Here is a 14145-nt window from a genome sequence, read left to right as displayed (position 1 = left end):
AAATAATAGCTGGAGAATGTCACATCAGACCTCAATCTAACAACTTAATAATGTCATTCAGGGCATAGTTTCGCTCAAATTCTATGCTGTGGCAACTGTCTCAAGCTAATGAGCAAATATGTGCATAAAATTCACCTGGTCTTGGGGCAATTACCCATAGGAAGAACACATAACCCAGTAGAAGATGAAAGAACCTGAACAGAAATATCTTCCCTTCCTTGTTTGAGCAGTTCAAACAAGAGAGATCTCCTTTTGATCAGTTCTGTATGCTTCATATGCTTCATGCATCACTTCAATACCCTAATGGGGACCTGCCCTGGAGAGTATGGGTCCAAAGAAGATAGCATTTTCAAGACAAAAGACCAATTTCCTACGTGGGAGTCAATTCTCAGCAATGAGCCAGCAGACATCATGCGAGAAACTGAACAATCATGGCAAAACAGTAGACTATTCTGGTTGACCAATATGGCATGAATTTAAATGATTCTGCCGGTTAAAGCCAGAATGACAAGAAAGCAGACTGTACATGAAAGATGAGTCAGTGAGGCTCTAGACAGTGGTTTAATGGGTGTGTTGTTCAACCATATCACAGCCCACAGTTGGATTCATTTCATACAGAAGGACCAATGCTTTTCAGGTGAGACAACTAGAAATTGGCTAGAAGGCCAGGAAGGTCTTTTTTCTTTTGCCTATGCCTTCCCTTCCATGTTGCTGAAAAAGTATGTAGTGATGGAACAGAAACCCTGGATGGTGATCAGAACTAAGTTCTTCATCTTGAAAAACTATAAGAGGAAGTTGCCTGTTTATGGTAGCAAGGCTTTGAAGGGAGATGTTGCTCTGTATGCACTACTGGAAAAATAACTCCATTTCCCCTCATAGGATTTTAAAGTTGTGGGCCTTCTAGATTAAGCAATTCTATCCACTATTTGTTTCCAGAAAGTTTCTTTCTGATGGCTTCTTTTATATAAACAAGAAATACAGGTATAAAATTTTTGGTTTTGAATGAAAAATTATGTTTTAGCAGTTTTTTCAGCAGATGAGGACAAAGCAGAATTACCTGATAATCTCTGCTGTTTGATTCAAGAAATTTTGGATCCATATTTCCCACTTCAGAGCATAATCAGGATTAGTCTAGTCTTTCTAAGCTTTCTAAAAGACCCTGGGAATCACATGGTTAGAGAAAGAGTGATTGTACCAATATCATAAGCTCAGTAAAATGAAACAGTCTGCGTAGGCTTCTGGATTTGAAACAGGTGATATTAAATGTTTGGAGCTTGGCATTCCACTTCACTGCAAAAAGGCTGACCCCAGCTGGCACAGAATGACTTCAGATGCTGAGTGGACCACTCTGCATGAATTAAGTAGATTATGTCTGGTCAGTGAGTCAGCTTAAATAATCAGCATGCTTGAGATGTGGTGGACTTCCTGTTGAAAACAAAACTTCCTGAGAAAATCCCCAAGAAGCATAGATCTATGAACTTAGTTCCCCCATGCCTTCTGAGCTATTGACAACAGTCAAGTTTAAAAAAAAAAAAGTCAAGACATCCTATTCAGCACTTGAGAACCGAGAAATCAGAGGTGCAAAGCAACAAAGAAGCCTTCTCTGATGGTAGCAATGACTGAACAGGGAAAGCAGGTAGTCTGGATTGATGAACAAGGCTAAGAGTCTGTCCAAGATGGAAAATGGTAATGTGTTGATTTAGAGCATCTTTACAAGACCAGGATGGTCACCAAGTGCCTGAGAATGAGAAACTGCCCCAACCACTACAGGGCAACTGAAGGAGACATGACTGGTCACCGACCTCTCCAATGCAAATCAGCAATGCCTTCATACGTCCAGTACTGGATATTGTGGAAAACATAATCACCAAATCCAATTCAAGTTGTGCTGTGTCTGCAACAGGACTAGGGATGGAAGTGGTGCTGTCTGCACCTCAAGTCTGGGTCTGGGTATGCCAAGAAAGATAGATTGCTGTCCCCAGTCCTGCTCACAATGAGCATAGGTTGAGACAGTCCTGGGGCTAAAGCTGACAAATATTAAAGCCAAGGACTGTAGTGGGGTAATTCACAATAACTTATACCATCATCTACGGTGATGGGTTGTCCAGTACTGGTCAAAATGAACCACATTACACTGATACTGTAGTCCGTTCAGTGCTGGCATGGCCAGACAAAATAGTGGCAAAACTGGATAATGATGACACTGAAGTCATATGATGGTTGTTGAGGGTTTAAAGCCATTTTGCAGCACACAATATGCTATAAAAAAATTGGCAGCCAGTAAAATTACTGGAGGAAGAAACCAGAAAACCATGGGAAGAACCACAGGAAGATACTGGCAAGCTATCTCATGTACCCACAATGGCAGAGCCCAAGACTTGAACCCCCACAGACTGAGGTGAGATGGCATGATCTGTAATGGCAAGTGCTTTAGACCACATGGTCAACTGGGGCCACACAGCAAATGTGAGGCCCCCTGTGGCAAAGATTGCTCTGTTTATTTGATGACTGTTATATTATTGGCCTAAAATGACTGTCAAAGAAAGAAAATGGTAATCATGGGAGTAATGGTAGCACCAGCATCTTTGAAAAATTTTGCTAGCCAAGACAGTTATTTTGCAGAAACCATAGTTCATCTCTGTCCACTATGTGCATATTTCACATGAATGGTCTAAACAACACCCCATACAAGTCATACTGGGAGGGGGTGATTATTTTACCCATTGTAAATCCCCTCATTTAGTCCTGCCCAATGTTAATTAAAGAGAATAAAATAATAGCATATACAGGCAAAATCAGCTTATTATTATTTTAGGCTTTCAGTGAAGTGGAATTAATGTCAGGCCGAATCGATCTAATTATTAACAATGAATGTCATTTACTGTGAATGAAATGCAATCAAGGTCATCTACTGTGATGTATCACTGTCCAATTTAGCAGAAAATCAAAATGGTTAGCCTATTGTAAGATGAAACAGACAACTGAAGTGCACAAATATTTGTCTGTGATGGTGACTGAGCAAATTACAGTAAGAAAAGATCGAGTGTATTTCCCTGCAATGAGACAACTTCACCTGATCATTCTAACTACTGAAAAGGAACAAAATGAAAAGTATCTGTGAGTCATCTTAAGACAGCATGCTGACCAGGAATGACTAGAATTAGTAACTGATGAATTATGGATTGGGGTAGCAAACCCTCTATCCATGGGGAGATCACTCTCATCTTACATCCATCGCAGGAAGCAGAGGACATTTTAGTACTTTTATTGCTGAAACAAGACAAAAGATATAACTGACACCTTTTTTTAGCTTTTGAGGGCTGGTTTGTGAGACAGTGGTTGTTTCCCCAAAGTATTATTATCAAGTAATGTATATAAAGATGAAAAATAAAACATTTTTTTAAAATTCTACTTTTTACAACTTATGTACACTGAAATAAGAGTCGAAGTAGTAATCATCAACACAATTAGCCAATGACAATGATGCATACCTACTCAATTATCAGCCAATGAAGATGATGATGCATACCTACTTAAGTCATCAGCCAATGATAATGATGCATACCTACTTAAGTCATCAGCCAATGGCAATGATGAGGATGCATACCTATTGAAATCATCAGCAAATAAAGATGATGCCTACCTACTTAAGTCATCAGCCAATAATAATGATGCATACCTACTCAATTATCAGCCAATGATGATGATGCATACCTACTTAAGTCATCAGCCAAAGATGATATTGCATACCTACTTAAGTCATCAGCCAATAATAATGATGCATACCTACTTAAGTCATCAGCCAATGATGAGGATGCATACCTATTGAAATCATCAGCAAATAAAGATGATGATGCATACCTATGTAAGTCATCAGCCAATAATAATGATGCATACCTACTCAATTATCAACCAATGATGATGCATACCTACTTAAGTCATCAGCCAAAGATGATGTTGCATACCTACTTAAGTCAACAGCCAATGATGATGATGATGCATACCTACTGAAATCATCAGCAAATAAAGATGATGATGCATACCTACTCAGATCATGAGCTTGAACTATAAAGAACCTTGCAAAACTCCACTTTCCCTGCTGATGATACCTACCTCCTTAAAATGAGGCAAAAGTGCTGACAAATTCTGTGATGACGATGATGATGGCACAAAAGGTTCTTCTGAAAGGCTGTGCAGCACTTCATCTGTTCTGTGAAGCTGTGCAGAATACACAATGTCATTAACAAGTTTTAATTACATTAAACTCTTATTACATTGCAATATATCTGAGTAACAACAGCTGAAAAATGTAAATTTCATTTCTCATGTGCATCAACATGCATGGTTTTGTAAAAACTTAAGTTTATGTATTGGAATGGCATCCAATTGTTTTCAATGAAGGGTCATGCTTCATTGGGTCTTTAAATCTATATGGTTTTGCAGCAACCATGAATTTCTTGAAGTTTGGTCCCCCATGAAAACTTGCATGCCACAAAAATAATGAATTAACAGTATCTAAGATCAAGTATTCAAAAAATAACTGACTCACATACCAATCAAGATCTTGTCCATTTTATCAAATTTTATCAGCACTATATAACTAGAATTGTGCTGACAAGTTGTTTAACCCAATGCACAGATGCATGTATTACATATAAAATCATTAAAATGAAACAACAGGTGACTAGGATCTGCATAAAGAACCCGTCATCAAAGCATTGCTGTAAAATACGACCTTGACACCCATTGTCAAATGAGGTGAGCAAGCATGTCACAGAATGAATTGTTTAAACTTTATAATGATTCATGCCATATACGACAATCTATCAACGGAATCAGGAAAGTTATGTGTATAAAAGAACTTGAACCACAACCCTAACATAAATCACAATACCACTGATGGTGGATAAGTGACCACTACATCTTGCTTTCCACTAATGTGGGCTTGGCAAAAACTCTAGTAATTTAGTAATTAAACAGCTGCTTTCAAACTACTGACAATAAGGTTATTTTCTAACAGATGGAAATGAAGTTGCATTTATTGGACTAACTCTGCAGCAGATTTGGGCACAAGTACCTGCATGGAGAATAACCATCAAGTGACTAGTGGCCCATTGAGAGTTATCATGCACTCCTCGGCAGTTCATGCCACGAAAAGAGAAGCAAATTGTTGATACAGATTCTCGTTATTCTTTCAGCTAGAATCTCCAGCTCCAATTCAATATGCAAAAAAAAAAGACTGCTTAAATATCAGTAGTGTGTGTGGCGATTATATATATATATATATATATATATATATATATATATATATATATATATATATATATATATATAAAAAGTATTTATCTGATTTGGAGACTTCAGTTCAGTTTTATGCTCAAAAGGTTCTGAGGATACAATGTGTCAGGCCTTAAAAGTCACCTGTGCACTCAAGAATACTTTGACTTGGATCGTAGTGTTTACCTGCATTTCGCAGAGATTACTGAGTGCCTCTCCTTCTGGCATACACCAAGCTGTTTGGTCTTTGTCCCCAGAGCAAGATGTATTGCTATCAATACTACTAGACCTATTATCATCCATGGTGATATTCGGTTTTGTGCTGGGGTTCATTTCAAGCAAGGATCTTCTCCGAGAATTTGGCTTTTCCTCTTCTAGCACTTCTGTCACAGTATCTAGCTCTATGACCTCAAGCCGAGGGATTTCTTTAATTGGTTTAATAATGACCCTGACTGGTCGAATGTTCTCTTTTGCCTTCATTTCTTGTTCCAACTTTTCTTGCCTTAGCAACCGGAGCCTTTTTTCATATTCTTCTGCCAGCTTCTGAAGCTGTTCTTTCTTTCGAGCTATATCCTCTGCAGACATTTTGATAGCTACTGGTTTCTTCTGAGGTTGATTGGTTATTGTGATTCTTAGATTTTCCACCTGCCGCAAATTCTTTTTCTTGATTCCTGTCTGGAATAAAAATTCACTAGTGACTGTGGGTCTTAAATTTGCACTTTGTCATTAAGGTTCATTTTGAGCTTGTTTGTGCCAACATTAACTGATGATAAACTATCCATTTTTAGCTAACAATTCATTCCTATGCAGGTATTTATAAAACTGAACTGCAAACAGCTGCATGTTAATCAGGATTAACCACCTATCAGTTGACTAAATACAATAAATGCGAACATCTTATGTTATCATTTACTTTATGATAAAGGACTATCTTGAAGTATTATCCATGTCTATTCTCAACATCCAGTGAGTTGAAAATGAATTGAAAACCTCTAAAAACATTTTTATTTACTTTACTATTTTTTGCAATTCAACATTTTTATATCAGTCAGAATTTCACAAGAATATCAAGACATCAACATTTTTCAATAGGAAACTGATGCATTGTGGATGTTTAGAAAGTAATCTATATCCCATTATTCATTTACATGAAGCCATGCAAATGAAAATGAAGCCTGGGAAACCAAACAAATAGCCATTTGGGTTAGCTCTTTGTGAATTTATTAGTTTTTTGAAAAATTACACTATTTGTGAAAACTTATAACATCTCACTGTATTTATTCCAAAAATGATACATATTTTGTCTTGTAAGCAATAAACAATAGATAGATGTTTCCTGAACAGAGCAACATCATACCCCAAAAAGTTGATCTTCTAAAAGGATGCTCCTGCAAAGACTTGAAATATGTTCAGGGAACATGAACATCCACCACAGTATCTCCAAATGGACTTAATTGCAAACCTTGACTGACTGGATTGGTATATGGAAGGACAAATCAGGGTAATGCTACAAAGAGCTCAAACACAAGCAATCTGAACAATATTTCCATAACTTATCAAAAGAGATTGAATAATACATATTCCAAAATCATTTATCCTTAAAGACAGATGAGCATAATCATAAACAGAACCAAATTTAACCAAGATAACCAGCCTTCATAAATTAAATGCAGCACATATATTTATTAACTGCATACATGTACGTGATTACTAGAAGTGACTATCAAAATGCCAAACATACCTCAATGGTGCCAGCCTCAGGTACAAATTTTCGTTTTGGACTCATAGTTGTCTCCCCTGAGGATGTCTTCAGAGAGTACTGTTCTCCAAAAGCCTCCCTACCAACTTGAAGCAGAGTACGTTCCAAAACCTCATATTCTTTTTTCTTGTTTAGGAGTCGATCTTTCACAAGCCTTGCCTGAAATAAATTCATAAATTTACTGCTATATCCACCAATAACACATCTCCTTTGCATGCAGAATAAATTGTTATTGGCAATGTGGGGTTTCTCACGTGATGTAACAAGGACTTGAATCATTGAAACTGCACAAGTTCTACATGGTCTAGGGGGAATATTTTCACAACACATTTAAACTTACATGTCTTGTTAACTGTTGACTGCATCAAGTTGAAATTTTCAGATACTGCATAAATCATCATACTAAATAATTTTGTTGCAAGTTATATGCAGGCATTGAGCCTACCTACAATCCATGCAATAATAGAATCCAAGACGGATTGTGCATGAAGAGTTATCTTACCTCCAATTCACAGAAAAACTGATTCGAGCATGGGTTTTGACTAAGACCTACCAACTCTAACAAGACCTCAGTAAGGCAAGTCAAAAAATTTCCATATGTAAGACCAGTTTTCAGTAACGTCTAATGAAATTTTATTTACTGCTATTGTCAACTTGGAAAATATGCATTTAAAGCTCAGAAGTGTCATCTGACACTGATGCAGTGACAGTAAACATTATGTTCAACTAAAAAGTGTGTATATCACACGTACACCTTGATTACCTAAAACACAATTTTAGAACCTGCATTTCCAAACCCCATGGTGCTCAATCGCTTCTTTCTAGATCTCTTAACTTGATGTTATCTTTGTTGGATTTTTAGTTCAATTTCATGTGGAGATGGCAACCATCTCTCCTTTTCTTCCAAGAATATTAATATTCATTTTTAAACACCTGTGCTGACTGTATAAATATTTTAAAAGGCTTATTGTTATTTTTAATGTGATTCCATTCACTGAATGCTATTTCTAGAAATCAAATAAGCAACAGCTTGATCATGAAGTATCCAGCTTTGACCACAACAAATATATTTTCACTAACTTTTGCTATTATTCCATTAAGTCCTAGATTTAAGGGTTATTTCAGTAAGACTTCTGTCAAACTGTAAGAATTGGCAGGTCTGGACTGTCTTATACCCAAATATTTGCAATAATAGAACCCAGCAAGGGTTCTGGATTAAGGGCTGTCTTACCTTTAATCCATGCAATAAGAAATGCTAACAAGGGTTCTGCATTAAGGGTTGTCTTACTTTTAATCTATGCAATAAGAAATGCTAACAAGGGTTCTGCATTAAGGGTTGTCTTACCTTCAATCCATGCAATAAGAAACACTAACAAGGGTTCTGCATTAAGGGTTTGCTTACCTTCAATCCATGCAATAAGAAATGCTAACAAGGTTTCTGCATTAAGGTTTTTTTAAACCTTAATCCATGCAATAATGCATCCACCTTTATCTGACTAGCAATAGCTTCATCGTTTCAACACCAACCTTTAACAAAATAAGATACAATTACCAAAGGCAAATTCACCATTGCCACCACCACCACCAGCAGAGAAGTGACACCTATATCTCTCCATGATTATGCAAGAGAGACAGTAAAGACAAGTTAATACCTGCTTTTTGGCCTTCTCTAGCTGTTCTTTGTTCGCCAGTGCTATTTTTTCAGCAGCTACCAGCTGTTCGGTCAGTTTTTCTACTTTGGCCTCAGACACCTTCAGACTCTTTAGGTATTTAGTGGCTTTTTCCACAAGGGTCCTCAAAAGGGCCTGGTCCTTGGTAATTCCTGTCCTATAAAAGAGGGATATAGTGGTCTCATCAATAACATGCTAAAGCTCTATTATTTACTTTTCACCTTTACAGTGAAATCTACCTCAGTAACAAAAACATTTGCTTTTCATGTCTTCATTTCACCATATTTAAACTGCACATAAAGAACACATACCCAGAAAGGGCAAAACTTCATAGTAATTAATGTATAAGGATGGTAATGTGTGCACACTGGCCCCAACAAAAATTAAATTGTAACAAAAACACTTTAGTTTTATGTCAATAATTGCAACTGAAAACATATAGTACATAAACAAAACTACCCAACAGTTCATATCATTTTTAAAGCAACTGAATGGTGTGAAAACATTCTAAAGATCATACAATCTGAATGAACGTACTACTGACCTCATGATAGGTAACCAAAATGGTGCTGACATATATATCACGTGACAAAGTTTAAAATAATAAAGTGAGAAACTTTATACTGCATAAAAATGAGAGAGAAACTGATAGAAAAATAAAAAAACATATTTCTCTGTTAAAGAACTCTTCAGACTTGCTCTCAATAAGAAAAAGGCAACAAATGATAAAAGGTTTGTGAGGTCTCCAAAAAAGCGTAATTATTTCTAGCATGACTGGAAGCAGTAACTTAACTATAGACTCAATTTAGCACCAATCCCTCTATCCAAGTGGAGATCACTCTTGTCAGACTCCCACCAATGTGAGCAGACGGCCATTAGCTTTTATATTTCTACAAACATGCTTGGGAGGGCTGAATTTGCAAGGTCATATGATTGGTAATGTATTTGTTAACAAAGTTACCTATTTCTGATGTTACTGTTTACGCTGTTAATGAAGCCATACAGCAGGTTTCATATCTAAGATAGAAACATTTCAGTAATATTGGGAGCATTTGGTGCATTTTAATATTAAACTTAAACAGCTAGGAAACAGAAAAAAACTTATTTTGCCATTATATATTCAACTCCTAACACTTTCTCCAATTTAAGTACTATTTTGACAGGAGGAGAAAGTCATTATACCAAAAGTTTAAATCTAGCATGACCCTTCTCGAAACCATTGCAAATAGCAACTTTTGATTTCCATGAAAATGTGACTTTTGACCTTTCCCTCCTTATCCCTCTCTCATCTGGGACTACAAGTAAGATATCAAACCATGTCATTTATTCATAACTGAAACATCATACCAACTATGGTCAATTTCAATCTGTGTTAAATAATTTAAACTACAAGGAACACAGAGTGACCCACACAGACATGTAGTACATAATCATGCACAAAGTGGACAAACACCTACCCCATTTTGAGATGTTCCTCTTCATACTGATGAACCCTGTGCTTCATCATTTCCCTCATCTTCCAATGTTCTGCTTGACCAGACTGCTTCTTACCCACACTCCAACCCATCTGTGGCTGCTGCAAACTCTAAAAGAAAATTCATAAATATCACTGGAAATCCATAGCAAGCTGCATACCCTATTGCCACTGTATACCCTGTGGCCACTGCATACCCCATTGCCATTGCATTCCCTACTTGCAATCTTTCCCATGTAACACATTAATTTGTATGATTTTATTGGAATGCTTTCCCAACATTTAAAACAAGAGGTTTTGTACAGAAACATGTTAAGACTCTTCCAAAATTAGGACAAAAATGGGGTCTGAAGATATTTTCTGTAATAAAATAAGGAGGGCATGGTAAATCAAAAACTGCTGTTTGTCTTATATGCTGAACAGTTTAATTAAAACTTAATGGGTGACAGAGTATTTTTTTTAAAAAGATCTTCAATAACATTCATCAAAATATAAACCATCTCTTTTATAAAACTTGGTTTGCACATTTTAACCAACCAAAAAATCATATTCTCTCCAGAAAGCCATGTCTAGGCATAGTAATGTATGATTACCTCATCTCTGATCAGTTATACCTTTAATGTCAGGTAATGAGGGAATCAGGCTGCTATGGCACCTGAATGAGACACTGTGGCTGTATATACTGGACCACAATGCCACTTTGGAGGAGCATGGGGAGAGGGTTTTTTTTAGGGTTCAACCAGAACTGCATGCCCACATCCCAAAAATCATTCTCTGTCTCTCCAGATAGCCATATATATGCCTAGTAATGTATGATTATCTCATCTCTAATCAGTTACATTGTTACTGTCAGGTAATGAGGGAATCAGGTTGTTATGGCACCTGAATGAGACATTGAGGCTGTGAATACTGGACCACAATGCCACTTTATAGGTGCATGGGGAGAGGTTTTCTTAGGGTTCAACCAGAACTGCATGCCCACATCCCAAAAATCATTCTATCTCCAGAGAGCCATGTCTAGGCCTAGTAATGTATGATTACCTCATCTCTAATCAGTTACATTGTTACTGTCAGGTAATGAAGGAATCAGGTTGCTATGGCACCTAAATGTGACATTGAGGCTGTGCATACTGGACCACAATGCCACTTTAGAGGTACATGGGAAGAGGTTTTCTTAGGGTTCAACCAGAACTTCATGCCCACATCCCAAAAATCATTCTCTCTCCATGAGAGACATGTCTAGGCATAGTAATGTATGATTACCTCATGTCTAATCAGTTACATCGTTACTGTCAGGTAATGAGGGAATCAGGTTGCTATGGCACCTGAATGAGACACTGAGGCTGAATATACTGGTGCCACAATGCCACTTTTGAGGTGCACGGGGAGAGATTTTCTTAGGGTTCAATTAGAACTGCATGAACACATCCCAAAAAGCATTCTCACTCCAGAGAGCCATGTCTATGCTTAGTAATGTATGATTACCTCATCTCTAATCAGTTACATCTTACTGTCAGGTAATGAGAGAATCAGGTTGCTATGACACCTGAGTGAGACACTGAGGCTGTATATACTGGTACCACAATGCCACTTTATAGGTGCATGGGGAGAGGTTGTTTTTTTTTTTGTTCAACCAGAACTGCATGCCCACATCCCAAAAATCATTCTCTCTCTCTCCAGAGAGCCATGTCTAGGCCTAGTAATGTATGATTACCTCATCTCTGATCAGTTACATCTTACTGTCAGGTAATGAGAGAATGAGACATTGAGGCTGTGCATACTGGACCACAATGCCACTTTAGAGGTGCATGGGGAAAGGTTTTCTTAGGGTTCAACCAGAACTTCATGCCCACATCCCAAAAATTATTCTCTCTCCATGAGAGACATGTCTAGGCATAGTAATGTATGCTTACCTCATCTCTAATCAGTTACATCTTACTGTCAGGTAATGAGGGAATCGGGTTGCTTTGGCACTTGAATGAGGCACTGAGGCTGTATATACTGGTACCACAATGCCACTTTATAGGTGCATGGGGGGAGGTTTTCTTAGGGTTCAACTAGAACTGCATGCCCACATCCCAAAAATCATTCTCTAGAGAGCCATGTCTATGCTTAGTAATGTATGATTACCTCATCTCTAATCAGTCACATCTTACTGTTAGGTAATGAGAGAATCAGGTTGCTATGGCACCTGAATGAGACACTGAGGCTGTATATAATGGTACCACAATGCCACTTCAGAGGTGCATGGGGAGAGGCTTTTTTTCTGGTTCAACCAGAACTGCATGCCTACATCCCAAAAATCATTCTCTCTCTCCAGAAAGCCATGTCTATTCCTAGTAATGTATGATTACCTCATCTCTAATCAGTTACATCTTTACTGTCAGGTAATGAGGGAATCAGGTTGCTATGGCACCTGAATGAGACACTGAGGCTGTATATACTGGTGCCACAATGCCACTTTAGAGGTGCATGGGAAGAAGTTTATTTAGGGTTCAACTAGAACTCCATGAACACATCCCAAAAATCATTCTCTCTACATAAAGCATAGCTGCCAACCCTCCAGGCTTGCAATTAGTGAAAACAGGGATAAAAATGAATGAATTTTGACATGAATTTGTGAATCAATCTTCGAGTCCTGGAATATTTATTGGAACAAATGTTTAGAATGGCCTCCAGCTGATAAAGGTAGATTGTGTTCAACAAGAAAACTCACAAACCATGCTTCAGCATTGGTAGCCTGCCGGTCTTCCCTCAAGGGCTTAAAATATTCCAGAGCTGAAATCTGCTGCGAGTTCTTAATTCTCCCAACTTCTATGTGCTTTTTGCTACCAATGTGCTTCCTCACATTGTCTCTGCCACCATGCCCAATGCTAAAATATGTGGTACACTGTGTGCAAAAAGCATGATGTATATCAGTATATTGGCTGAATGCACGTCCAATGTTTGGTAATATCCAAACTAAACTTCACTCTTTGTGCAATACATTTCTTTTCCTTGATGGTGAAGACATTTTCAAGATGCAATGCCGGATAGTAATTCAAATCAGTGTTGGCAGTGCATGCATGGAGCAAAATTCTGGCTAGGCCCCAGTTTCCCACAAAAGCATTTAAAACTACTTTTATACATATAGATTAAATACACTAAAATGCTTGCTGCTGGGCCAACTGTACCAATCAGCTATAGTTCCACTAATATTATGACCAGCACTACTGGACCGTTTTGGCAACTGTCAGTATCACAACCAGAGCTTAACAGGAAATCGGTTATTTTGTTAAAGATTTAAAATAATTGAAAATTGGGGAATTTGTAATTTTTCTGCATGCAGCATGAATCTGTAAATTGCTGAAAAAGTCATGAAATTCACACCTAAATCATGAGGATTGGCAGCTATGAGAGAGCCATGTCCAGGCCTAGTAATGCATGATTACTTCATCTCTAACCATTTACATCTTTATTGTCAGGCAATGATGGAATCAGTTTGCTATGGGACTTCAATGAGAGATGCATGGGGAGAGGTTTTCTTAGGGTTCAAGCAGAACTGCATACCCATATCCCAAAAATCATTCTCTAGAGAGCCATGTTTAGGAATAGTAATGTATGATTACCTCATCTCTAATCAGTTACATCTTACTGTCAGGTAATGAGGGAATCAGGATGATATGGCACCTGAATAAGACACTGTGGCTGTATATACTGGAACCACAATGCCACTTTATAGGTGCATGGTGAGAGGTTTTCTTAGGGTTCAACCAGAACTGCATGCCCACATCCCAAAAATCATTCTACTGAGAGCCATGGCTAGGCCTAGTAATGTATGATTACCTCATCTCTAATCAGTTACATCTTACTGTCAGGTAATGAGGGAATCAGGCTGATATGGCACCTGAATGAGACACTGTGGCTGTATATACTGGAACCACAATGCCACTTTATAGGTGCATGGTGAGAGGTTTTCTTAGGGT

At 37.7% G+C, this 14145-nt stretch overlaps 1 protein-coding gene across 1 annotated transcript in view; it reads right to left on the bottom strand.

Annotated features, from left to right (window-relative positions):
- LOC149799101 (zinc finger C3H1 domain-containing protein-like) overlaps positions 1–14145 on the bottom strand; it is a 152260-nt gene that overhangs the window by 99486 nt on the left and 38629 nt on the right. The window contains exons 11-15 of the mRNA XM_089958096.1: positions 10164–10291; positions 8689–8863; positions 7019–7195; positions 5464–5952; positions 4114–4218 (exon numbers count right to left, since the gene is read on the bottom strand). Of these exons, the coding sequence (XP_089814222.1) occupies positions 4114–4218; positions 5464–5952; positions 7019–7195; positions 8689–8863; positions 10164–10291 (1074 nt within the window). The remainder of the gene's footprint in view (positions 1–4113; positions 4219–5463; positions 5953–7018; positions 7196–8688; positions 8864–10163; positions 10292–14145) is intronic.

The sequence above is a fragment of the Sinohyriopsis cumingii genome, chromosome 5 (assembly GCF_028554795.1).
Source record: "Sinohyriopsis cumingii isolate HCF-2022 chromosome 5, ASM2855479v2, whole genome shotgun sequence".
Taxonomy (NCBI): domain Eukaryota; kingdom Metazoa; phylum Mollusca; class Bivalvia; order Unionida; family Unionidae; genus Sinohyriopsis; species Sinohyriopsis cumingii.
Note: the sequence above shows the minus strand (reverse complement) of the source record. Positions and strands in the feature narration are given on the sequence as shown.